The sequence below is a fragment of the Protopterus annectens genome, chromosome 12.part0 (assembly GCF_019279795.1).
Source record: "Protopterus annectens isolate FY-2018-M chromosome 12.part0, PAN1.0, whole genome shotgun sequence".
Lineage (NCBI taxonomy): Eukaryota > Metazoa > Chordata > Ceratodontiformes > Protopteridae > Protopterus > Protopterus annectens.
The window spans coordinates 1,129,105,077-1,129,132,443 of NC_056746.1; the positions used below are offsets into that span (position 1 = coordinate 1,129,105,077).

Genomic DNA, 27,367 nt, shown 5'->3' on the forward strand with positions numbered 1-27,367 from the left:
GAAAATATGTATATGGACTAAAATGCTCTTGTCTCAACCTACTTCTTCTAGGTTAAAAGTTACAGGAAAATGAAGACACAGTTTTCCTAGTTCAGGATTTCTATGCTCCAGTGCTATAAACACACAAAAAATATATGAAAAAAAGTTATGTCTTACCATAACACTCCATCTGTGTTGTTGATCTTCACTTATCCTTGACTGTAGGTTTGGTTCCGTATTTTGGAACAAACTCTGCCATTATTCCAGCTCGCGTCTTCCAAAAACTCTCGAGCTTAGCTCTACACATAATGCTCCTCTATTACCTCAGATCGAGTTTGCATAAGATAGTGACAGACAGGAAATAACAGATCAGAGGCCATATCTGTATTCTTAAAGGAATAAATCCAGTCTTTTGGGATAGATCCATTCTACCTAGAAGCCCTAAAGGCAAGAGGAAGGAGGGTGGGAAAGTCGAGGATAATTGAAGATGGTCAGCACAAATGGAACGTTATGGTAAGACATAACTTCTTTATCTGAGGTTGTCAATCTTCACTTAATCTTTGACTGTGGGACAAAGTCCCCACCTATCGAAATCTTGGGAGGTCTCACACAAGAATATTCCTGAGCACCATCGAGCCAAAAGATGCTTGTTCCCTACAGACCAGATCCAGCTTGTAATGAGTAATAAAGGGATGCCCAAGTAGCTCCTACACATATATCATTTATACAAACTCTGGCATGGAAGACTGGAGAAGCAGCTATTGCCCTCGTAGAATGTACCTTTACAGGTCCTGGCAGTTGCACTTTCCTTTTGTTATAAATGAAGGTTATGCACTCCTTGAGCCATCTAGCCAGAGTAACCTTAGAAACTGGTTTGCCCAGAGTAGCAGAAGAGAATGAAACAAACAGCTGATCAGATTTTCTGAATTCCTTTGTTCTGTGAAGGTAAAAACGTAATTGTAAACATCTAGCAAATGCAAATAATATTCGCCTTTGTTTAAAAATTTGGGAAAAAATACAGGAAGTTGTATAGTCTGATTGTGAAGTATAGCTCACTTTGTTTAGTTCTAAGTTCTGTTGCCGTGAGACTAGCAATTGTTTTAACTCCTTAACCTGGCTTGTAGAATTCAAGAGTTAAAGTATAGAACTTCTGTTTAGCTATATTTTCATATTGCAGTTAGTTTATTTCAACTACAAAATGGCACATTTTACTACATGAACTATAGCAGACATTTTTATTGTCAGTTGCTTTTACACTTAAGACATCATGGTTAATAGTTTTTTTTTTACCATTGTTTATGTGAAAGTGTTATAGCAGAAGAAAGCTCAAATGACAAACCTACCTCCCTAGAAAACACAAGTGGAAAAAAACTAAGGGTAATGCTGCTCAATGCCAGAAGTCTAAACCTCAAGATGCACGCCCTCGAAGCCCTTCTCAGTATGGAGAACATCGATGTCTGTGCAGTGACTGAAACCTGGTTCAAGGCTCCTGAGAGCACCCCAGCACTATCAGGTTTTACCTCATATCATGCTTTCCGGCCCCAAAACTTGGACAGAACCACAAAAGGAGGGGGAGTATCCATTTTCATCAAAGATACCCACACCTCCAGGTTAGTGGCAATGCATGAAGCATCGGAGACTATCCAGGTGCAACTAACCATAGGCCAAACTGCCTTGCAGTTTGTAGCATGCTATAGACCACCCTCTCAAACTCAGGAACCCCACACAGCCTTCCTGAAGACACTGGAGAGTATGAATGTCTCTCCAAATACCATCATTTTGGGAGACTTCAACTACCCAAACATAGACTGGGAACATTACTCAAGCCCCAACACTCTAGCCCAAAGGTTCTTAGAATTCATAAACTCAAATGCAATGGAACAACTAGTCACCATTCCCACAAGAGGAGACAATATACTAGACCTGATCATCACAAACATGGGGACAAAATGCTCCACACCGAAGTACATCCCTCTTTGGTAAGATCAGACCATAAATTAATCTCACTGGAAATCCACATCCCGCCCCCACCCCTGCACAAAAGACCACAGTGAAGAACTTCTCAAAAGCAAACTTCACACTTCTTAAGACTGAAGTGGTATCTTTCAAGGCCCCTGGGCCAGTGGAAACCACAACCCACACTGCTGAATCCCTTGCAAATGCCTTCTATGGGCACCTTCAAGAATGCATGGATCATGCAATCCCAAATAAAACCAAGACCCATTCCCCCAAAGGCAGGCGACCGGTCTGGTGGACCCCAGCCATAAACAAACTTTACAACAGAAGGAAGAAGCTACTACATGACAGAGCAAAATCCCTAAAAGGAAAGGCATCTCTGATCAGTACTAGCAAAAAACTACGATCACTCATAAAATCATCCAAGGCCAACTTTGAGAGAAAAATCGCAAATGACACAAAAGACAATCACAAGGCCTTCTTTAGCTATGTTAGAAACCTGGGTGAAAACTCCCAGATATGCTCAGAGTTAGTCCAAAATGACACAAAATACACTGAACCCACTGACATTGCCAATATTCTGGCAGACAGGTTCAGTGCAAATTTCTCCTCCCCCTCCCCCCCCAAAAGGAGAAATAACTATCCCAGCAGAGTGTAGCCTCCCTAACATCTCAGATGCCCAGGTGAGAGCCACCCTCTCTAAAGCTAAAAACACAGCATCAATGGGACCGGATGGTGTCCCGGGCTGTGTGCTACATGAACTCCAAGAGGAACTAAACCCACACATAAGGCTGCTGTTTAATCTTAGCCTTACCACAGGATACGTACCCAAAGAGTGGCGTACGGCAACAGTGGTCCCACTTCACAAAGGCGGTGCTTCTACGGACCCTGAAATTACCGCCCCATAAGCCTGACGAGCCTGGTCTGCAAAGCTATGGAGAGGATCATTATGGAACTCATAAACAAAGACATTGGGGACCTACAGACATTGGATCCTACCCAATTTGGCTTTGTCAAGGGCAGATCCTGCCTTCTGAACTTGGTCGACTTTTTGAAACAGTCACTAAGGCCATTGATGAGGGTAAGGCAGTTCACACAGCCTACCTTGACCTTGCAAAAGCCTTTGACACAATACCCCACTCGGGCATCATAGACAAACTCACCAGCTTAAATGTAAACCCATATGTCACAAGATGGGTTGCAAACTGGCTCAAGGACAGAACCCACAGGGTCAGAGTTGCTGGAGCTATGTCAGACTCTAAGCCAGTCACAAGCGGTGTCCCACAGGGCTCAGTCCTGGGACCCCTCTTGTTCGGCATTTATTTTTCCGAGGTACAGGCAAACATAGGAGGATTGTGGCTGACAAAGTTCGCAGATGACTGCAAACTGGGCCATAATTGATACTCCAGCGGACACAAACATCCTTCAGAGAGGCCTCATAGAAATGGATAATTGGTGCCAGAGCCATGGCCTTAAGCTAAACGCCAAAAATGTATAGTCATACCCTTTGGGAAAAACAAGGTACCGACAAATTACCACATAGGCGGTAATCCATTAAGTACAGAAGAGGTAATCAGGGACCTAGGGACCCAGGTTGACAGTAACCTCTCATTTGACACTCACATTGCCAAAGTGGTTAGGAAGACCTTCTATATTGCCCACCTTATCATGAAGGGTTTCACATCTAGATCAAGAGAGGTCATTGTGCCCTGTACTCTTCTCTTATCAGGCCAATGATTGAGTACAATGCCCCATTTGGGATGTATCTCACCCGACACCTGCAGCAGTTGGAAAGACCCCAAAAGTTCCTCACCAAGAGGATAAAGGGTCTTAAACATATGTCATATGCTGCCCGACTGAAAAAACTCCAGCTCTATTCAGTCGCATACCGCCTACTCAGAGGTGATCTGTGCCTGACGTACAAGGCCATGTCCAATCCTGAATTAATGGACATGCTCCACCTCAGAAAATCCAAATCCATCAGAGCCACGAGAACAAGTGACTTAAACCTCAACAAAGAAATAAATAGAACATGCTGGAGGGACAGATTCATAACCCAGAGGCTCCCTACACTCTGGAACAGAATCCCAGTCCATGTTAGGCAGAGCCCCTCACTGACTCTATTCAAGAGAAATCTCGACGAGTGGATGGGAGATCGTAGGTTTACCCCGGGGGTCATCTCTTTGTCACTACTAGACAGAGGCATAGTAAACTAAACCCTAAAAGGGCGTAGTATTCTCATCCTAAGGGGTGGTGTAAGCCACATACACTCTGGCTAGGCTTATAAATGCCCTAGGGCAGATAGCCTAGTACGAACCTATGAACCTATGAACTTTTGTCTCACATTGTTACTTCTCTAAACTGTAAAGTTAATATCATATGTACTTTATTTTATTTTTTTCTGTATTTTTCATATTTTATCTCAACTAATTCCTCTCTAGCTGTTATCAGTAGTTGCGTGTATAGTACCTCTGTTTTTGTTTTTTCCCTAGCTTTTATATTCTTTACACTCTCTCCCCTCCTGTCTTCCCTAGGTTTTAAAACAAAGTGTATTCCCTGAAGACTGCATCTACCTTTACTGATACTGCTCCATCTCCTGGAATTACACCTGTGCTCTATTGTATAGCCAGTTTACAGTAAAAGTATGTTCTAAGCTCATACCACAAAGTAGTCTTACTTTGTCTACTGTACAGGATATCTGCATACCACTGAGAGCCCCCCATACCTGTTTAGAAAGCTTGCCTCTGTCTCTCTCTGCCATCTATAAGTTAGTCACTACTCTAGTGACAACTCTCTCTTAGTTAGCTATACTCTTTTTGTTTTTCTGTTTGTGGTTTCCATTTAACTGTTTTTATCTTACTGCAAATACCTGTTTATACCTCACTATTACATCTCTTCCTTCTCTGTCTACACCTCCCCACCTCTTCTACTTACCTGCTGACTCTCACTGTGTGCTCCTTACTCTTTCCCTCCTGCCCTGCTGATTGTTTCTTGTGATGACTCTTCCTGACCAATCCCGCTTTGTTCACCCTTGCTACGCTCGGGATCACTTTGCTCCCCACCCACCCCATATCATTTCCTTTATACCTAACCACCTAATCCCTTCCTCTCCTAACTCCACCCCTTCCTGTCTGCTATAACATTCTAAACACCTTACCCTCCCCTACTTATCACTTCATAGTCTAGTCTGCTGTAAACCCTCCTTCTATATATCCCCTACTTCCCCTACAGTTTTTGTTTCACTTAAATTTTACTTCAGCTCTCTAACACGTCCAACAGCTTATTTTTCCTAGTCCCTTATCCACTCCTCACTCCATCCCAGTCCTACTTCCCCACCTTAGGCCATGGCTTTTGCAACCCTCTCCATTTTCCTCTTGCCTCCATTACTTCTTCGCATTCTTACATCTTGTACTACTCCATTACCACCTGCCCACAGACATCCCACTAATCCCCATACTAACTGTTTCTCATCTCTGCAGTACTCTATTACAATCTCCTCCTCCATCTTTTCCATGAACATCCCTCTGCCTAAAATCAAACTTCCTCCCCCTCACTCTCTAGCATCTAAAACCTAGACTAAGTACTTGACTTATAACCCATTTAATTTCAAACTTTACCAACTTCATGTAGCCCTGCTTTTATCAGGAGACATACATCCAAATCCTCGGCCCATCCATCACCCCACCATGCATAACTCTACCTCTCCCAACTTAATAAACTCATCCTCTCCAAATAAACATATTTCCTTTTACTCTATGAATGCCTGTAGTATTCTAAACATAGTGAAATCCATGTCTGGATAGCCTTCCACACCCCTGATGTCATCACCTAACAGAGACTTGGCTAAAACCCCAAACCTCTGATAAATAAATTCTCCCCCCTGGTTATAATATACTCCACATAGATCGCCAAAACAAAAAAAAAGGGGTGGTATTGCCATCCTCTACTCCAACCACCTCACCATTACAAGTATTATGAAACCTATCCCATCCTTTTCTCTTGCTGAACTACTTATAGCTAACCTTAAAATAAATGACCACACCATTACCACAATAGCAGCCATCTATATTCCTCCAAGAGGAGACAACATTCCTCTGCTCAAAAATATTCTTTCATACTTTTCTCAATGCATCCCCAATGAAACTATCCTCCTTGGGGATGTCAAAATTAACTGGTTAACTCTCAGTAATCCAAACTCTAATACTCATATTAATTTATATGGCTTTACATAGCTAATCTCCCGACCTACCCATACAAACAACTCTCACACATCTAGTACTCTTATTGACTGGGTACTTGTATCTAATCCTTCCAAATATCGTAATCCTGAAACCCTACCAAACACCCTGAGTGATCACTGCCCTATAAAAGTGCTTAGGTTCACTTCCCACTTCTCAAAACCTCCTAAATTTATCACTTGTAAACTCTCTAACTTCCATCCAGAAACCTTTAATGCCCTCCTCTCTAAAGTAAACTGGAAATTCCTTACCCAACTTTTACTAGAAGCAGCAGTCCTAGCTTTCAACTCCACCTCCCTTAGCATCTTAGACTCACTTGCTCCCTCTCACAAAGTCCAAATTAAGTCCACCATATCGCCACAACTTTCAAAAGCCACTCGTACCCTTATGATAACTAGAGACAAACTATGGAAAAAATGGTCACAAACTAAGCCCTCTGCAGACTTACAAAAATATAAAGAACTCAGAAATCTGACAAAAAAACCCACATAAACAAAGATAAAAATGACTTCTATGACAAACCTCCCACAGCCCTAAAATCTAATCCTAAAAAATTCTGGAACTCAATTAACCAAATATTACATCCTGGTAATCTTAACTACCCCAATCCATGCCCAGACAAGACATCTGAATAAACTGCCACTATCTTCAATACCTATTTTATCGATTCAATATCTAAGCTACTGAACCCTAACCTCTACTGCTAACATCTCCAACTTTTCTGAACCTACTCCTAATACTATCTTCTCAAATACCTTCTCCCTCAAACCTGTACCTACTAGCTACATCAAAACTCTACTCTCTAAATTAAAACCATGCTCAGCATCAGCTGACAATATTCCTTCCACTTTTCTTCTACTAGCAGCTGACTCTCTTGCTCTCCCTGTATCTATCCTAATTCATTGCTCTATCTCTGAATCTAAAGTCCCTTCCATCTGGAAACAATGCTACGCTCTACCTATACACAAAGGAGGTATCTCCTCTGATATCTTCAACTTTAGACTTATCGCTATCCTCTCCCCTCTCTCTAAAATACTAGAAAAATTTATTCATAAACAAGTTATGCAGTATCTAATACAGGAAAATCTGCTTACACCCACTCAACATGGCTTCAGACCCAAACATAGCACCACTACATCCTTCCTCAACACTGTCTCTAAAGCCATGGATGACCATAAACTTATTTCATGCCTATTCTTGGACCTCTCAAAAGCTTTTGACACTGTCTCACACTCTTCTGCTGCATAAACTACATAACCTCAACTTCTCCTCTGATACTGTTGCATGGTTCTCCAGCTACCTCACTGATAGGTCTCAATCAGTGAGATGGCACTCTGTACTCTCCCCTCCTCTCCCTGTAAAAATGGGTGTATCCTAGGGTCTATCCTACGGTCTTTACTTTTTAATATCTTTACTAATCAGCTCTATATCTCCTGTCCTCAGTTATCTTAAGTACAATACGCAGATGACTCTACAGTCATCACCACAGCCAACTCTCCCTCTAAGCTCTTCTCAGCTACTCGGGCATCATTTAACTTAGTTGAAACATGGCTCTCCAACAACCAGCTCATCCTTAACCCTAAAAAAAGCTATTACTCTTCCTACCTAAAAAGTTAATACATTTTAAACCCTCCTTCTCCATACAGTCCTTTAATAACACTCCCATTCAGGTAGAATCCAGTATTAAGGTCTTAGGCATAACCATCGATGATCAGCTTAAATTTGACTTGCATGTTAATAACTGTATCAAAAAGACTCATTCAAAACTAGGGCTCCTTTACCATAACAAGAAATTCCTTACCTCTGAAGCCAAGATTACTCTCTCTCTTACCTATATTCTACCCAGTCTAATGTACAATTCTCAAATTCTCACAAATCTTAACTCAGCACTCCTGACCAAACTCAAATCTACCTACAACAAGGTAGCTAGACTTGCTGCCCAACAAACCTTCAAATCCCATCACTGCCTCTCTCTAAAACACCTAAACTGGCTTGAACTACCCTACCAGCTTTTTCTCTCTCAGCTCCAGATCATCCATTCTATCCTATACCAGCCTTCCCACTGCTCAGCACTATCCCCTCTCATCTCCCATTATTCTCCCTCCAGGCCTCTCTGAAGCTTTAACCAAGACATACTACAAATCTACAAACCCAAGTCTAAATTTGGATGCAACATGTACAGCTATCACCCCACCATTGTCTGGAATAGGCTCCCACTAGAAATCAGGACTCTTACATCCTAAACAATTTAAGACAGCAACCAAAGAGCACTTTAAAAGTCACTGGTCCTGCCACTGCACTCTCCCTCAACATTCCCTACTTCTCATACCTTAATCTACTTTCTTCCCTTAACTCACTCTTCTCACTAGCTCTCTCTAATCTTCCTTGACTACTCTTTCTGTCTTCTAAAATATATTAAGCAGACTGCCTCAGAGAAACATTCTATTGTAATTGTCTTGCCTTCATGCAACTACATCTTGATAAAACTGGGTTTTTCTAACCACTTACCCCAAAAACTATACTCATCTTAATGACGTATTTCTTTTTATACATCTTACATCTTGAAATAGTTATGCTATACTCCTAATTATTGACACTGTATGACACTGTATTGCTACTTAATGCTTTGTAATAATTCTGTAACACTGCTGTTTAATGCTAATTTATAATGAAAATTGTATAAAATGTTGGAGCTTTTCTCCCCGAGCCTCCGCTGAAAAAGGGCTCTTCAGCTCAGTCGAACAATCCTGGTCAACAAATGTAAAATAAAATAAATAAATAAATGTTAGTGTCAGATACTACTTTTAGTAAAAAAGGAAGGATTTGTTTGCAAAGACACCGTCCTTGTGAAAGATTAGGTAACAAGGTTGCAAGACAAGGTCTATAACTCAGATATTCACCTAGCAGAAGTAACAGCAACCAAAATGACATTTTTCAGGATAAATACTTCAAATCACAATTTGTGGATGGCTCAAATGTGGGATTAATTAAAGACTGTAGCACCAGATTCAAGTCCCAAGATGTAGACAGAACCTTGTATGGAGGTCTCAGCAATAAAGTTCATTTCAGAAAGGCTTTACAAAGTTTGTGTGACATTAGAGCTGTATCATTTAGACCATTATTAAAAATATTAAATTGCAGCTAGGTGAACCTGTACAGTCGAGGAGGATGCCCCTGCATCAAAAAGTAATGCTGAAAATTCCAAGACCTTCTGAACTGCAATATGGGTCGAGCTTAGAAAATATTTGCCACTTGCTGCCATATCATTGTCTATTCGAAGGTTTGTGGGAGGCTAGAACAATTTGTTGAACTGGGGCAGTAAGGCTAGAATGTCTGGTTATCATTGGAACTGGAGAAGCCACGCAGTGATCTTGAGATTTTGAAGATTTGGATGAATTAGTCCCTCTGGATGGGGCAACAGGTCTGGAGCTGGGTCCAGTGTCCAAAGTTTCTAAATTAAGTGAGGCCACAGAAAGGGAAATCATGTCTGTCAAGGCCAGAATGGAGCAATGAGAATTATCCTGTTCTTCAACCTGTTGGCCTTTTTCAGATACTTGGAAATGAGAGGAATCAGGAAAGGCATACAGTAGTCCGGGGAGGGGCCAATTGTGAAGGAGATCCTCTCTTTGTAACTCCCCCAGAGGGGGATCAGGACAAAGTAGCTGCCGCACATGTTCAGGGGGGAATGCAAAAAGATCACAGCATGGCTGGTCCCATTGATGGAATATCCTTTCTGCCATGGAAAGGTTGAGAGACCACTTGTGAGGCATCAGGATGCTTCTGCTCAATCTGTCCACGATCATGTTGGAGCTCCCTGAAATATGCATTGCAATTAGAAAGTGGCTGGATGAAATTGCCCATTGCCATACCTTGAGTGCTTCTTGACAAAGAGGGCAAGATCTGGTTCCCCCTTGTTTGTTGATGTACCAAACCACTGACATGTCTGTTTGGATAGCAATCATTCCCAAGGGGAGGGTTTCTTGGAAAGCTTGCAACACCAGGAGCACTGCCCTCATCTCCAGAAAACTGATGTGCAAACTGGCCTCTAACTGGGACCAAGTGACTTGAAGTGACTTTTCCAGATAAAGCCCCCCCCATCCAGGATGCGTTCGTGGTCAGTATGGCTTGGGGTTGAGGAGGGACAAATGGATGGCCCGATAGAATCTGGTTGGAATGAAGCCACCAATTCAGATCCTTTTTGCATAAACTGGTGATCAGTACCTGATGGGACATTGGTTGATTCAGTAATGACCATTGTGATGCCAAGAGTCATTGCAGAATTCGCATGTGAAAACTTGCAAGAGGAACTAAAGTGATGGTGGCCGCCATAGATCCTAGAGTCTGTAACAACTGTCTTGCAGTCACTGTCACTGTGAATAATCTGGCTGACTTGTGATGTTACTCTTTGAAGTCTTCCTTGGGGTAAAGATGCGATACAGGTTCTTGTGTCTAACACTGCTCCTATGAACTCTAAGTGCTGTGTTGGCTCTAGATGGGATCTCTGCAGTCTGAAATGAGCTGCTACAACTGCCATGCTGTGGTGAGACCAAAGGGCAGGGCTCTGAACTGGTAATGACTGACTCCCAACTGGAGACGCAGGAATCTTCTGGAGTGTTTGTTCATTTTTATGTGATAATACACATCCTGAAGATCTATTGAAAGCACATCCAACTGTCTGCTCCTAAGAATGGAAGTATAGACTGAACCATAACCATCGGGAATTTGGTTTGTTGAACTGACTTGTTCAACATACTGAGATCCATAATTTGCCTCCAGTCCCCTGTTTCCTTTGGCACTAAAAAAAATCTTGAGTAAATTCCAGATCCTATTTGGTCTTGTGGGACTGCTTGGATGACACTTTTGAGGAGTTTTTTAATTTCTAAGACTGCTGCATCCCTCCCTAAGACTGGGTGGAACGTCTGGGATCTTTTTTGGTTTTACTGGAATTTTTTGAAAATGGGATACTGTAACCTCTAGTTATAGTCCTCTGCACCCAACTGTCCATTGCTATATCTATCCAGGCAGACAGGTGCAGAGATAAACATCCCCCGACTGCCTCCACAGGACGACAATCAGGCCTCCATTCAGGAGATCTGATGGGAGTTACCAGGGAATGAATCCCTGGAACTCTTATTTTGCGGGCCACCTCTGCCTCTAGCAAGGCGTTTTCTATTGTAACTCCCCCCTATGCCCCAGGGGAGTTGTTGCCATGTGAGTTCTGGAGTAAGACCGTTGAGGAGTGGGAAAGCGTATGCCCATGGCAGAAAGGGCCTTTCCATCCTTTCAAATTTGGCAAGGGTCTCTCTAACCTTGGGGCCAAAAAGGGATGTTCTGTCAAAAGGAGTGTTGATGAAAGAAGACTTGAATGGCTCCGCAAACCCACATAAACACATCCAGGCATGTCTCCTCATGGCTATGCCAGAACCTGCTGCCCTAGTTGTCCCTTCAGCTGCATGTGCAATAAGCCTCATGAATAAATTACACATTGAATCAAGGGTTGCCAGCTAGGAAGCAACTTTCTCCTGAACCCCCCTCAGCTTACAGCCTGTTCTGATAGCTCTTTTATCACATCTCCCTGAAGCCTGGTGAAATGTGCCATGAAGTTCAAGGACCTAAGTGCGAAGGTCGATGAAGCGTACATGCACTTCCCGAATCTATCCATCATCTTAGACTCTTTATTAGGGGGACAGATAGTAGGACATTCATCAGCAAGTTCCTTTTTAGTGGCTGCCACAATCACCATGGCATCCACTGGTACCACTTTAGCCCAATGTTGCTGATCCGTGGTAAATGATTGGTTTGATGGAATCAAGAATCTTCTAAGCCTGCTGCACAATCTTAATTAGACTGTCAGTGGGAGGAGAGATCCAAGAGGTAGATGGTCGGGAACGGACGACTCTGAGGAAGGCTGTTGGGAAGTCTAGTCAAGCCTCTGCTTCAGGATCTCTAGAATGTCACCAAATAAGTCATCTTCTGGGGGTCACTTTGCAGAACCTTCCTCTTCATTGAAGTCAGTATCTTCTGTGCAAGACTCTTTAGGGGAGTCCAAGTGCTTCCTCTTGTACTCTCTCTTCAGGGGTACCTCCTCAGTGGAATGGGTCAGGAAGGTTTCTGAAGAGATGACCGCTGGGGTTGAATCTGGAGGTTTCCATGTCCGCTGTCCTGAGGTGGTGGCAGAGCTGGATGAGCTGAAGGGCGGGGATGCTGCTCCAGTGAGAGAGTTATCAACTGTGAGCCCGTACAGGACAAGGTCCTCTCCATGGCCTGGAAAGTAGCCCCCCCCCCCCGTAGAGGAATGGGATCCTAGAATTGAAATAGACTCCTTCAAAACCATGGTCCCATCCTGCACCAAGGTAGCCACCCCCGAGCCCGAAGCCGGAGTCTTACGTATGCTAAAGCCCCAAGAAATATGGACAGCTCCGACAACATCGGTGTCAATCCATGCTCCCTGGAACTGACAATGAAGCTCTGAACCAGAGTGGTCTCCTGTTCTGACAGAACCGAAGAGCTCAAAACCAGAAGTGCTAGGAACTGAAGAAGTGGCTAATCCCCCTCGCCACCAGGAGCTTATCCACCAGCCACAGAACATCAGAGTCTATGAGGCTCTTGGTAGAATGGACCAAAGAGACCGACTGGGACCAGGGTTGGTCCAAGAATGGGCTTGGAGGTCGAGCTACAAAGGGATCTACTGTTGGAGAATATTTTGTGGGGGACAAATATTTAAATGAAAACTCTTTCAGTTCCAAGATCGGTGGAATGGAGGAGGTGGGAAAACTCTGGGCTGAAGAAGTATTAGCAGGTGCTGGAATTGGTGGTGTAGAGGTCGGCGCCAACAGCACTGATTGTAGCTGCTTTCCATTCAGTTCCACTGAAACTGTGGGAACTGGTGGTCTTAGTCTTTTATAAGTGATTAAATCCTTCATGTCTGGATGAAGAGAAGGAAGAAAGGGAGCTATCATCAGTCTTGGACACTACAGATATTGCCTCATCGAAATTAGATTTTATAAGGCCTTTCAAGATGAGCTTACTTTTTCTCTCTCTACGAGGGCCTGGTGACTAAAGCCATAGAAGATGGCATAGTCTTCTTGAAGGTGCACCAGGCCCAAGCAGTAGACACATAAGGAGTGCCTGTCAGAGTTTGGCAATTTGTGATCACACTTCTGGCACCTCTTGAAGCCAGAAGTACTTTTATTCTTCTCAGCCATGACAAAAAAGGAAGTCTCATAAAAGCACAGAGAAAAGAAAGGGAAAGTTTTTTTTTTTTTTTTTTTTTTTTTAAATAACTAGAAAAAGAAAATGTACAGCGATGGTATGAAAGATTTACCGTAGCGGTAATTATATAGAGGGGAAAGGAGGTACCAACAAAGGTATGGAAGATTACCATGAAGGTAAGCAAGAAGGAAGGAGAACTACCAACAATGGTATTCAAGAGAAAAAGGACTACTCGTGATAAGGAAAGAGGAGCTGGGTAACAGAATAAAGATTTAGGGAAGCAGCTATTTACTAAAGAATTCAAAAGAAGGTTAATTAACACTTACAGTTATTAAAAAAGGCTAGCTCAAGAACTGACAGGAAAGAACCATGTCTGGCACTTAAAGCGGCAAATGAGATCTGAGGTAATCTTGACAGAAGCATTATGGGTAGAGCTAAGCTCAAGAGTTTTTGGAAGGCACGAGCTGGAATAACAGCCAAGTTGGTTCCGAGATACGGAACTGAACCTACAGTCAAGGATTAAGTGAAGATTGACAACATCAGATGTACTATTTAAAACACACATCTGCACTGATGTAGTGGCTCTCAGATATTGTACTAAATTGCGTGTGTGTGTGTGTATGTGTAAATAACCTGCAATGGATTATGTTCTTTGACTTATCCCACTGCCTGCTGGGATATGTTCTAGCTTCCTGCGACCCTTAAAAAGATAAAGCAGGAATTGGACAATTAATTACTGAACTAACAATATATGTGATCATACAATGTTACTGGCAGAAGACGTAAAGGGAAATCAAGAAAATTTAGAGACAAAAGGAAGGCTAACAAATACAAAAAAGGCCAATCCCCTTCCAGTCACCTGAAAAAGTACGTGTAGTCAGACTGTATGATCCTTCACCAGAACTGTTAGGCAACCTAGAAGAATGGTTTAGTAAACCCCTGTTATGGAGTAAGCCATGTGAGGCAATCGGTGTGCATACTGATGTTTTAAGTATGGAAACACTGAGAAATTGAAGAGGAGTGCACAATCCTGGCTGTAGTAATTTGGTTAAAAAATATTCAGCCATTCTACATTCTGACCATGTTTACTTACAAAAATGATTTTTAATCAAATATTTGACTCAGAGACATTTATGACGTGCTATAATTCAATACATAAAATGCCAACATTCATTTTACATATTTACAAAATTCAAATGCATGAGACAGCTCAGACAAAATATTCTGTAATACTTTCAAGGTTTAAACTCCTGACTGATTTTTTTTTTTACATCTCTAAGACAAACAATATCATAAAACATAAGTAAGTCATTCAAAAGTAATCATGCATCTGCATGAAAATAAATGTTCCACATTTATATTTTATTTCATTGTCATTGTGGTTTAAAAATATATATTAACAGAGGGCTTTAATGTGCAGTATAAAAGTTTATGATCTGGATGAGGTACTGGTCCAACTTTCAGTACAGTTTTTCACTTCATGAAGTTCCAAAAAGAAAGATGGAGAGAGAGAAAAAACGTATCTCCAAATACAGGAAACGAACAAAATTCTGGTTCCATATGCATCTTAAATGTTTTGCATTCTTAAATGAAGAAGTGAGCCAAGGCTGCAGTCTTTCAATTAAGTGTTCTAAAAGGCAGCAAATCCATTTTGGGAGGTATCTATGTCATGTTCCTAAGAGGAAAATAAAAGAAAGTAATGATTTTAAAATTATGCTTGTTTAACACCGCAACTCATGGCAAGTATGTCAACAATGTCATCTGATTATCTGAATCAATTGCTGAAATAGCCTTAGTATACCCAGTGAAAATCAGTGTTAAATCACATTAGCTAGGCAAAGAGTCAAACAACAACTCTGTCAGATAATGAAAGGTCTATGGATTGATTACTCACAAAGACTGACCTTTAAATAGCAACTCTCTTGTGTCAGTCATTATAACAGACTGACAACTTTAACTTTATTTCCATCAGAAATAAATTGATACACTGTTTACTATAAAACAGGTCTAGGAGGTCTTTTTATGGTAGAGTTCACAAATGTTTTGTATACTTGGGCTTATTGTTAAGACACTAAACACATTTTCTATTTACAATACACATATGACAACTGACACTTTGGCCCTTTCTTTCCACAGAAGGGCGCTGAAACCATTCATTTCATTCATTCTTTAAACAAAATGTATGTACTTATCATAATGCTACATTCTTGTTGTCTTGTTTCTGTCTGGTTCAGCCTCCAAGTTATCAGATCTGACTGGATCCGAACTCTGTGCTTTTCAGATGCTTCAGATCGAGGACTCATGACTCCTCCATTACCCACAATTCCCCTCTGTTCCACAAAGTATCTCAGATCAAGTTTGCCTGCTTTATAAACAAAAGCTTTATCTTATAATCAATATACATAGACCTACCTAACATGATGAACCAAAAAAGGCAAAACCAGGAGGGACAGCAACAACCAGACTTTCCAAGGATAATGTCACTGGTCAGGTCCAACCATTATATAGGAGCATAAAGGGACAATTTAGGCTGGGGGATGGAGGGAGGGATGTTGAACTAGATGAAAACAACACAACAAAGATCTAGCGCTATAGTTAAGTGCATAACGTTCATATGTGATGTTGACTATTTTCATCCAATTCAACTTTTGGGACAGATTCCCAAGCTATCAAGACACTCTGGTGGTATCAAAGAAGGATATTCCACAGAATGGTGGAGCCAAAGGAGGTACGGTACCTAGACTGTACATCTAGCTTGCAGTGCAAGACAAAAGTATGAACACTACACTAAGTAGCTGGAGCACAAATCTCATCAACAGGGACCCTAACCATGAAGAGAGTAGCAGTAACTATTGCCTTAGTAGAATGAGCCTTTGGTTTGTTATTGCAAGGTCAGTCCCAATATTTCATACACAAACATTATACAATCTGGCAAGTCACCTGGACAGAGTGAATGTTGATACTCCTTGACCAAATTTTGCTTTAGAGAGAGCAATGGAAAGCTGAACAGATTTCCTAATATCCTCAGTCTTGTGTAAATAAAAACAGAGTTGTCGATGAATGTCGATCCAGTGTAAAATATACTTTACTTTGCTAGAAAACTTTGGGAAGAACACTGGCAGATTGATAGTCTGATTAAGGTTTAATTCAGATGCCACCTTTGGGAGAAAGTTAGGATTTGTTCTCAATGACGCAATGTCTTGATGAAAAACCAGATATGGGGGCTTACAGGAGAAGGCCTGCAACTGCAAAATCCTCCTTGTGGACAAGACAGCCAAGGGTTTTCCAAGAAAGGAATTTAAAATCCACTGTAGCAGCAGGCTTAAATGGGGCTTGTGTTAAAGTCTGAAGCATGACAGTAATGTCCCATGGGGAATTGGAGCCCTTATAGGTGGCCTTAAAAGGAAGGTTCCCTACGGCTATTGAAATCTTGAGAAAGAAGCAACAGAAGTTTGATTTTGCCGAATGTGAAAATTGGAAATGACTGCTAATTGCATCTTGACAGCTGAAAAGCTGGATTCTTTTTGAAAAACCTCCATCAAGAAATCCAGAATGGATCAAAGAGGGGCTGAAAAGGGATTTAGCCCTCTGGAAGATCTTTAGGTAAACCTTTTCCATTTTCTGAGCTAAACCTTTCTAGTACTTGGTTCTATGAAGAAGACAAAATGTGAATTACTGGAGCAGAAAGCCTGGTATCCCTGGCCACAATTAGAATTGGAAGAACCATGTGGTTAAATTCAGGGTTTTCAGGTCTCAGTGAGGCTGACTGGATGGGTGACTCATAAGATCTGGATGAGGATCCAGCTCCCAAGGTGGATGTATGAAAACAAAATTGCCAGGTCCAAATGGGGACAATGAGGATAACTTTGATCTTGCACCTTTAGCCTTTCTGAAGAAATTTTGTAATGAGAGACAAAAAACACTTATCTGCCTAACTAGTCAGAGCCCTCTAAGATTAGGTCATTCTGGATCAAGTGGCAAATGAGATCTGATGTACTCTGGGGAGCATAGGGAATTATGGGTAGGAAAGGAGTCACAGAGCTAGATCCAAAGCTTCTGAAAAGCGCCAAGGTCAGATCCGATAACTCAAAGGTTGAATCGGACAAAAACAGACAGCATTGGATTATCTGTTTTATCCTATTCAGAGTATCAGAGGACCTGAAGTCTATCCAATAAGCATGACACAAGACCCAGAACTGAACCTGGATAGGATGCCAGCCCATCATAGGATGCTTGCAAACAACCACTCATCACATACCTCACAAGCATCTACATTCAACTTATAGGACTGATCGATTTACCTAATGACATTTCATTAGTATTAAGGAGGAAATAGGAGCAACCAGCAAAAACTCATGTAGGCATGAGCAGGATATGCAGACTCTACATAAAAGCAAAGAACCAAACCAAAGTAAACAAAAATTGGGAGCATATACCCATCCTCCTGGAAGGCCTCAGCATTCTACAAAGCCACAGGGCCAGCCCTTGGCAGTGCTGCAAGTCTTTGTGCTACTGAACCATGCTGCACTATGTAGGGGTGCTTTTTGAATACCAAAAATATACTGTGATGTGAACATGGCCATGTACAAGTCACAGTAGGTTTATGAATTTGGCCCTTCATCTTTTACATCTGAGTGATTACTTCTGTTAAGCTGAGTTTAGGCATAGTTGAATTACACATATCTAGGGAAGCAATGGGTGAATATTACCATGGAAGCATGTGCATTTGGCAGTTTAACAGGTGCTTTGCAGATATACTTAGAAAAATAAGCATGTCTCACTACTTTTCAGAGAGGCAGACAAATGATTCCCAAAGTTTAGAAGCTAGCACTGAAAAAAACATGGTCACTGCAAGCAAGTTTTTTTATAAAAAGTTCTGAACAACAACAATATTTGGAGGGAGTGACCTTAGGGTACACTGGGAGTGCCACACTAACTGCCTGCCTGTGAAAAATAAAAATAAATATAATTTAAACTGTTTACAAAAAAGGGAGCCCAGGAGTAGGTGTCTTCTCTGCTGGACAAGAAACCATTTGGCTTTTGTTAAAATCTGACAGTGGTATTCTTAATGCAGAACAAGAGGTATGAACAGACTTACTTTGTTAGAAGAGTCATGCAGGGAGGACATTTTTTCTTGAGGGACAGCAGTGAATAAGTGGGAAGGTGTAACTCAAGTTATTTACTTATGCCCTTACTTACTTGCATTTTGTTAAAGAGAGTCCACTTTCAACTACTAATTTACCTTCTGGGGTCAAGAAATTAGACATTTTCTTGGTCCAAAAGACTAATTTGCAAATTTTTGCTATTCTCATTTCTATCTGATGTTGAAAACTTAACATTTGCTCCATCCATATACCTATATACCTGAATGTGTTCTGCATTTCAACAGCATCAGTAGAATTGATTTGAATTTTCTAGTTATTTGGTGTATGGACTAGTTTCTACTGGGTCTTAAATAACATAACTTCATTTTTTTATTTATTTGTAGTTCAGAATAAGACACGTGATTTATTTATTCATTCATTTTGAATTTGTTAACCAGGGTACAGCTCTGATCCCATTGGTCATATTTCAGTCACAGCCTGGGGTTAACACAATAGATACATTATCTAATATACACAGTGACTGACAAAATGCAGTATATACACATATTATATACAAGGTGAATATCAGAGCCAGCTTGAGGTATATGGCAATAGAAGATAGCAGTCTTGTCATGTGCTTTGATTTTTAAATCAGGCAATGGAGTAAGAGGAATGATCTTTTAGAAAAGAAGTGAGACATTCCCACAGTTTGGATCCAAGGACTGAGAAAGTATGCTTTGTACAGTGAATCCTTGTTTGGGGGATTGGAAGAGAGGACCTGAGTGGATAAGATTTCTAAGGTTGCATATGTTTGTGTATCTCTGAACATTCTAAAGGCTAGTGAGGGAAGGTCTCATTCTTGATCAGTTTATATAATTGCTAGGCAAGCAGAAAGTTAGCACATTGTTTCATAGGTAGCCAGTCAGCTTTTTCAATGGTATTATAGTGGTGTTCATTTCTTGGGGACAGAGTGATGAATCTGTGAATGGCACCTGCAATGGATTGAATAACAAATAATGGATGTATTTATTGTAGAGGCTGCAGCAATCAGTGGGATACCTTTGTACTTATGACACTCCTACAAAGTCTGAATAGAAAAGGGAAGATCCTATTAGCCAAAACTAGGTGAGAACTGTGTGTGTGTGTGTGTGTGTGTGTGTGTGTGTGTGTGTGTGTGCATGTGTGTGTGTAGTGGAGATGGTAATTTAGGAAGGGGTCCAACTAGATCCCTAGGGTATTTTAATGAAGTGGCATTTTCAATAGTGTTACTTAGATTATTGAGGATTTGTAGATGTCTGAAGATAGAAGTGAGCTTTTGCCCATTATCAAAATGCATGTTTTTTGTTTTAGAGGAGTTCAGCAATAATTATCAATGACACATTGAATACAGTCATAAAACATTGGCCTGAAGCTCAAGTTTGAAAGAAGAGACAGAGTGGCTGGAGTGGAATAAGACCATGTCATCAATATAAAACAGGAGAGGAAGACAGGATAAAAGGAAGGAGAATTTGATAAAGTACATAGAAACTGATGGAAAGGTTGACACATTTAAGTTACGTACTCACCATAACTATACATCTGTGTTGTCCCTTTTCATTTTTCCTCAAAATATGGATCTTGGATCCGATCCTTGGATCTGACTCGGCCAAACTCTTTAAATTCTTGGATCCAATTTGTGAGCTCCTCCCTTTACCCATAATGCCCCCCACTTGCCAGATTACCTCAGAATGGGTTTGCTGCTGTTAAATATGCCTGAAGGCATAAATACATATAATAATTATACCAAGAAATAGAACAGAGACAGAGTATGGTCTCAAATTGGGAATAACAGTTCCTATATACTGTACCTCATCAAGTCACTCCCAAAGGATAAGGATTGGGGGAAGGAAGGTGGACAGTCGAGAAAGAATTAAAATGGACAACACAGATGCATAGTTATGGTGAGTACATAGCTTAAATATTTGATGTTGTCATTTTAATTCATGCCTCAACATATGGGACAGATTCCCCAGCTATGATAATCTTGGGTGACCCTCATGGAAGGATATTCCGGAGAACCATGGAGCTAAAAGCAGCCCTGCTTCTGGGTATGATGTTCAACTTGTAATGAGCAATAAACGCATGAGAAATAGACCATGTGGCTACAACACAAATGTCATCAGTTGAAGCTCTGGCCCAAAAAGTAGCTGACGTAGCCAAGGATCTAGTCGAATGAGCCGTTGGAGATTTAGGTAAGGACAATCCTCTTAGACGATATACAAAGGAAATGCAAACTGTTATCTATTTAGGTAAGGTAACTTTACGGTTTTTCTCAATTTGTTTTTAGCAATGGAAACAAAGAGTTGATCAGTTTTTCAAAATCATTTTGTCTTATAGAGGTAAAAATGAAGTTGTCTATGTACATCTTAAAGATGTAGCATGTATTCTCCTTTACTGTCAAATTTTGGAAAGAAGACTGGTAAATTTATTACTTGATTCATGTTTGACTCGGAAACAACTTTTGGAAGGAAGGAAGGGTTTGTACACAAGGTCAATCTGTGTTTATGAAAAAAAGGCAGTTTTGAAGAGAGGTTTTGGAGTTCAGAAACTCGCCTTGCTGATGTAATGGTAATAAAAAAAACTGTTTTCCAGGAGAGTAATTTTAGGACTAAGACAAGGGTTCAAAGGGGGATTGGGTTAAAGTTTCTAACAAAACAGTAAAATCCCAGGGTGGAGTAGGGTCTCTTACTAGAGGTCTAAGCAGATAAGTACCCTTCAGAAGACTTACAAATTTTAGAAGAAGCTGGGGGAAGGCGTTATGTCCTATGCAGTAATTAGAGATGGCTGCAAGCTGAACTTTATAGTGGAGAAACTGGCACTGTTCTGAAAAATTTAAGTCAGAAAATCTAACATAGCAGAAATAGTCGCTGCAAAGGGATTCAGCTATCTTTGTTCTGCCCAGTATGAAAATCTTTACATTTACTCTTATAAATGTTCCATGTAGAAGGTTTTTTATGAGAGGATAAAATCCGATGAACTGGAGAGGAAAGCCTGGACTATCTAGCCATCATTGGAATTGGAGAAACCATGCTGTTAATTGGAGGCCTTGAGTGTTCGGATGAATCATTCCCGATGGGTGCGATAGTAGATCAGGACTGGGGTTCAGTGTCCAAGGTGGACATAGAAGTTCAGACGACAGGAATGGGAACTACACCTGCCAAGGCCAGAAGGGAGCAATGACGATCACCTTACTCTTCAACTGTTGTGCTTTCTGAAGAAATTTGGGTATTAGGGGAAGGGGGCGATAAGCATACAGGAAACTGTGGGGCCAAACATAGATTACAGCATCTCTCTGTGACTCCCCCTGAGGGGGGGATTAGGGCAAAGAATCTGCTGCACTTGTTGCTGAAGGGAGAGGCCAAGAAGTTGCAGAAAGGTCGACTCCAGTGACGAAAAATAATTTCCGTCACTACAGGATTGAGAGACCAGCTTGTTGGTCAAGATGTTGGATTTCCCTGGAATGTACATTGCTACAAGAAATCAGCTGGAGGAGGTCACCCACTGCCGGACTCTCACTGCTTCTCACCAAGGAGGAAAAGATTTGGTTCCCCTTTATTTGTTGATGTACCAAACCACTGACATGTGGTCTATCTGGATAGCAATTGTACCTAGAGTGAGAGAGTTCTGAAAGGCCTGAAACAGTAATACAGCTGTCTCATCTCTAAGACACTGATATGCAAATTTGTCTCTTCTGGGAACCATGTACCATGAACAGTCCATCCCAAGAAATGCCCCCCCCCCCACTCCAAATGAGAGGCATCCATGGTCAGTGTGGCCTTCAGGGGAGAAAAGATAAAAGGGTGTCCCTGAGAAAGCTCTTTGGATTGGATCCACCAAAGTATGGAATCCTTGCAGGCTCGCAAAATCTTTATAGGATACTTTAATGGATGCCAAAGCATCAACCATTGTACTGACAGGGTCCACTGGAGGATTCTCATGTGAAAGTGAGCCATAAATAATAGGGTGATCACTGTAGCCATCGAACCTAAGGCTAGAAGAACCAGTCTTGCAGGAGGACAGGGATGGTCTAGAATCTGTCTGACATGCAGTCTTAGAAAAATAATTCTGCTATGGGGTAAGAAAGTGAACTGTCTGACTGTATCCAAGTGAGTGTCTATAAACACCAAGACTTGAACTGGTTGAAGTTTAGTCTTGGATTTATTTACTGTGATCCCTAAGAATGGACACAACTGGTGTAAGTAATCCCTGGCCTTTTCTAGGAGATGCCTGGTTGGTGTGGAAAGGATCCAGTCATCTAAATAAGGAAACACTCTGAATCTGTGAAGTTTGAGATAAGCTGTCACCACTGCCATGTATTTGGTGAACATCTTGGGGCTGTGGTGAGGTCAAAGGGCAGGGCTCTGAACTGGTAATGACCGGCTCCCAGCTTATCTTCAACAGCGTCTGTTCATTTTGATGTGATAGTACGCATCTTGAAGATCTATAGAGCACATCCAGTCATCCTTCTGTAGAAGAGGGAGAATAGACTGAACCATGACCATCCGAACTTCGAGGTCTTCAGAAATTGATTGATATGTCTGAGATCCAGGATAGGTCTTAGGTCCTCTGATTTCTTTGACACTGCAGAGAACCTTGGGTAAATTCCAGATCCTGCTTGGTCTGGTGGGGCCTTATGGATGACTCTCTTCTCTAGCAGCTTTTGAATTTCTAACGATGCTAACTCCCTTTGATTGGGTGGAACATCTGGGAGATGTCTCTTTTGTGAGGGGTTTTGTGAAAAGAGAATGAAATATCTTCTGGATTCTATCCTTGCACTCAAGAATCTCTTGTGATGGCTCTCCAGGTATTTGGATGCAAGGAAAGCACCCTGACTGTCTCCACAGAAAAACAGTCGGGCAACTTTTTAGGAACACCTGAAGGCCTGTCCAAAAAAGACTCTCAAGATCCTTGGTTCTGCTGACCCCCTCTGGCACAAGGGCGTGTCTTCCATTATTATTTCCCCTTCTGCCTCAGGAAGAAAAATCCCCATGTGAGTCCTGAACAGGTCCGGGAGATTTCTGGAACCACATATTCTTACCACCATGCTAAGTCCTAGAAAAATGGTTTTGCGGGGTAGAGAAATAAATTCCAACAGCAGGCAAGGTCTTTCCATCTTGCTCATTGCGGGAAAGTGTGTCTTTTTCTGTGGACCCAAACAGGGAAGATACATCAAAAGAAGCACTGATGAAAGAGGATTTAAAGGGCTCTGCAAAAATCACACTATCTCATCCAGGCATGTCTCCTTATGGCTATACCTAAAACAGCAGCCCGAGAGGAACCTTCAGCAGCATGAGATATTAACCTCATGGATGCGCTGGATATAGAGTACAAGTTTGCCAGTTGGTAGGAGTAAGCTTTCTCTTCTTCTGCTGAAATGGATCGTGGGGGTAGACTTAGAGAGTTCCTTGATCATGTCCCTCTGTAATCTAGCAAAATGTGCCAGGTAGTTGACCACAAGGCAAAGGTTGCCAAAGCATAAATGTGCTTTCCAAATCTGTCACATAGATTGCTCTTGGGAAGGGCTTTGGGAGGCCCAACTACCATCTTGGCGCAGGATCTCCAAAATGTCTCTGAAAGAGACATCAGGTGGGGACCTAGGGGATCCTTCTTCCTTCTTAAAATTAGTGTCCTCAGTAAAAGATTCCTGAGGTGAATCTAAGTGTCTCCTCTTGCAAGTTCTATTTCGGTGGACTTCTTCACTGGGATGTTCTGAACAGGTAACAGAAGAGACAGGGAGTTCCTGTACATGAACTGTCTGGAAGCTCTTATGGGCTGGCTGTCCCTGTGGAGAATGGTGACGAGACTCAAATCCATTGGGGGGAATGGGTATATATGCCAAGGAAGTGAGAGTAGAAGAAAAGTACAGTTTGTTTGAGTGTTCACACTGCTGCAGTCATTACACTTGGGTTATCCTGCCGTCAGGCGGTCCCGTAGTCGGCCAGAGTTCCAAAGTCTTGGTACGGCATCGGTTGCTGTCGCTTCTTCCCTGAAGTCAGTGCACCAGGGGTATATAAGATGCATCCAACGCCATTTTCTTCAGTTTTTCTTGCCCCAGATGTCAGGTGCCCCCAAGTAGGTAGGCAATACATATTGCTAATAAAAGATATACGTATAAAAATAAAAACAATACCTTTAGTTACAAGCAAATACACCACAAAGGTTGTATAGAATAGAAAGGTATGGATAAGTCCAGCTAGTTCAGAGGGGATGGAGGGGGGTAACCTGGACTGCAGCAGTGGGAACACTCGAACATCTACATTTATGGTAGGTACAAAACTGTACTATGTTCCTCGTGTTACACTGCTGCAGTCATTACACTTGGGTAGAATCCCAAAGCTAAGGTTGGGTGGCTGGTCTATAAAGAGTTAGGATTGGCTATGAGGCCCTGCAGAACTGCAGTGGCAAATCCTGCTCTGGATTTAGAGTAAAGAGGCAGGTGGTAATGCTTGGTAAAGGTGTGCACTGAACTCCAAGTTGCAGCCTGCAACATTTCCTTGGTAGGTACTCCTCTGAGAAAGGCTGTTGAAGTGGCTGTTGCCCTGGTGGAATGTGGCCTAATGTTATTTGGGACTGATTTTCCATGCTATGTGTAGCAGTAACGTATACAGTGTCCTATCCATTTGGATATAGTCTGCTTTGAGATAGCCTTGCCCTGTGATCCTGCAGCATATGCTACAAACAGTTGCTCAGTTTTCCTGAAAGCTTTTGTTTTGTCCAAGTAGAAGCGTAGCTGCCTGTGTATGTCCAAATAATGCAAAAGTTTCTCCCCTTTATTCTGGGGGTTTGGATAAAAAGTTGGCAAATAGATGGTTTGGTTAAGAGCCACACTAGATACCACCTTTGGCATAAAGGTAGGGTTTGTCCTTAAAGAAACCCTGCCCTGATGAAAAATTATAAAAGGTTCCACTGCCATTAATGCATGTAGTTCTGATACTCTTCGTGCTGAAGTTACTGCCAGGAGCAGAGCTGTTTTCCATGATAAAAATTTCAGATCGGCTGTATTGGCTGGCTCAAAAGGTGGCAGGGTTAGTTTTTCCAAAATGAAATTGAGGTCCCAAGTTGGTGTTGGTGCTCTCCGGGGTGGTCTCATGTTTTTAGCCCCTTTGAGGTACTGTTTTAGCAAGGGATGAGAGAATAAAGGAGGATCCGTGTTGTAATGTGCTGAAATGGCAGAGGCGTGGATCTTAATTGATGAGAAGGATAGGCCTCTGTCCAGCATCTCAGTTAAGTATTGTAAAATCTGAGGAATGTTTGGAACCAGAGGGTCAAGGTTTTGAGCCTGGTTCCAGGTGCAGAATCTCTTCCATTTTTCTGAGTAAGCTTTCCTGCTGCTAGGCCTCCTGGCCTCCAAAATGACATCCATAACAGCTTTAGAGAGAAGTGTTGCCTGTTTGACTAATGAATCTGCCATGCAGCCAGGTTTAGGGTTTTGAGCTGACCATGCAGGATCTGATTGTTTTGTTGAGTCAGAAGGTGTGGAATTTGAGGCAAAATCCATGGTGGGCCTTGAGCTAAGTTCCTTAAGGTAGGGTAACAGTGCTGGTGTGGCCAGTCTGGAGCAATCAGGATCATCTGTGGTTTTTCTTGTCTGGCTTTTAGGAGTACCTTTGAAAGGAGAGGCAGTGGCGGGAAGGCATAAACCTTTAGGTTTTTCCAACTGAACAAAAGAATTTTTGTAGTTGGCAATTCAGTGGGGAGGCAAAAAGATCTATGTCTGGGCATCCCCATTTTTTTTGTTACCATGCTGAAGATTTGTGGATTCAATTTCCATTCGTGAGGGTCCGTGATATTTCTGCTTAGATCGTCTGCCAGAGTATTTTTCTTTCCTGGCAGGAATTGTGCTTGCAGGTGAACTTGACACATTAGAGCTGTGTTCCACAAGGTCATGGCTTGCCTGCATAGGGGATAAAAATGAGTACCCCCTTGCTTGTTTATGTACCACATTACTGTGGTGTTGTCTGTCTTTAATAATAATTGTCCTGGATGCAGAAGGTCCTTGAAAGCTGTTAGGGCATTTTGAACAGCCAACATCTCTTTTTGATTGATGTGAAGATGCATCTGGTCTGTGGTCCACTTGCCCTGAATGCATTTTCCTGCCATGTGTGCTCCCCAGGACTAATCCAAAACATCTATTGTTAGTGTCTGCCTGGCTGTGGGTAGGGTAAAAGGCTGACCCTTGTTTAGGTGACATGCCTGTGCCCACCATTGAAACTCCTGTTGTAGGCAGGGAATCATTGGTATTACTGCTTCTAAACTGTGAGAGTGTTGAGTCCAAACACTTTTTAGGTACCATTGTAATTTCCTCATATGCAGTCTGGCATATGGTATTAGTAATATGCAGGATGCCATGAATCCCAGGGCCTGCAGAATTTTTCTTGCAGGGAGATGGGACTTTTTGCCAGTAGTTGAAAATATTGAGTTAGTTGAACTTGTTTGTCTGGCATGAGGTAAGCCATCTGGGCCGTTGTATTTAAGCTGGCACCCAGGAATATAATCTGTTGTGAGGGCACTAGTTTTGACTTCTTTTCATTTACTGTGTACCCTAGAGAAATTAGCAACATTTTTACAAACGTCAGATGCTGTAGAAGAATGTCCTTTGTCTCTGTTTGAATGAGGCAGTCGTCCAGGTATGGATATATTTGAATTCTTTTTTGTCTGCAAAATGCAATTACTGGTGCCAGGCACTTTGTGAAGACCCTGGGCACAGTAGATAAGCCAAAGGGCAGTGCAGAGAATTGGTAGTGCATTGTACCAGCTTTGAATCTGAGGTATCTTCTACAATTTTCTGTCTGATAAGGACATGCAGGTATGCCTCTTTGAGGTCCAGAGTAACAAGCCAAGCCTTCTTGCCCAGCATGG

The 27,367-nt window shown here is 41.9% G+C and overlaps 1 protein-coding gene across 1 annotated transcript in view; it reads right to left on the minus strand.

The window, feature by feature from the left end:
* Window positions 1-14,469: 14,469 nt before the first annotated feature.
* IFT52 (intraflagellar transport 52) overlaps window positions 14,470-27,367 on the minus strand; it is a 906,963-nt gene continuing 894,065 nt past the window's right edge. The window contains exon 14 of the mRNA XM_044090140.1: window positions 14,470-15,060. Coding sequence (XP_043946075.1) covers window positions 15,016-15,060 — 45 coding nt within the window. The 3' untranslated portion in view covers window positions 14,470-15,015. The remainder of the gene's footprint in view (window positions 15,061-27,367) is intronic.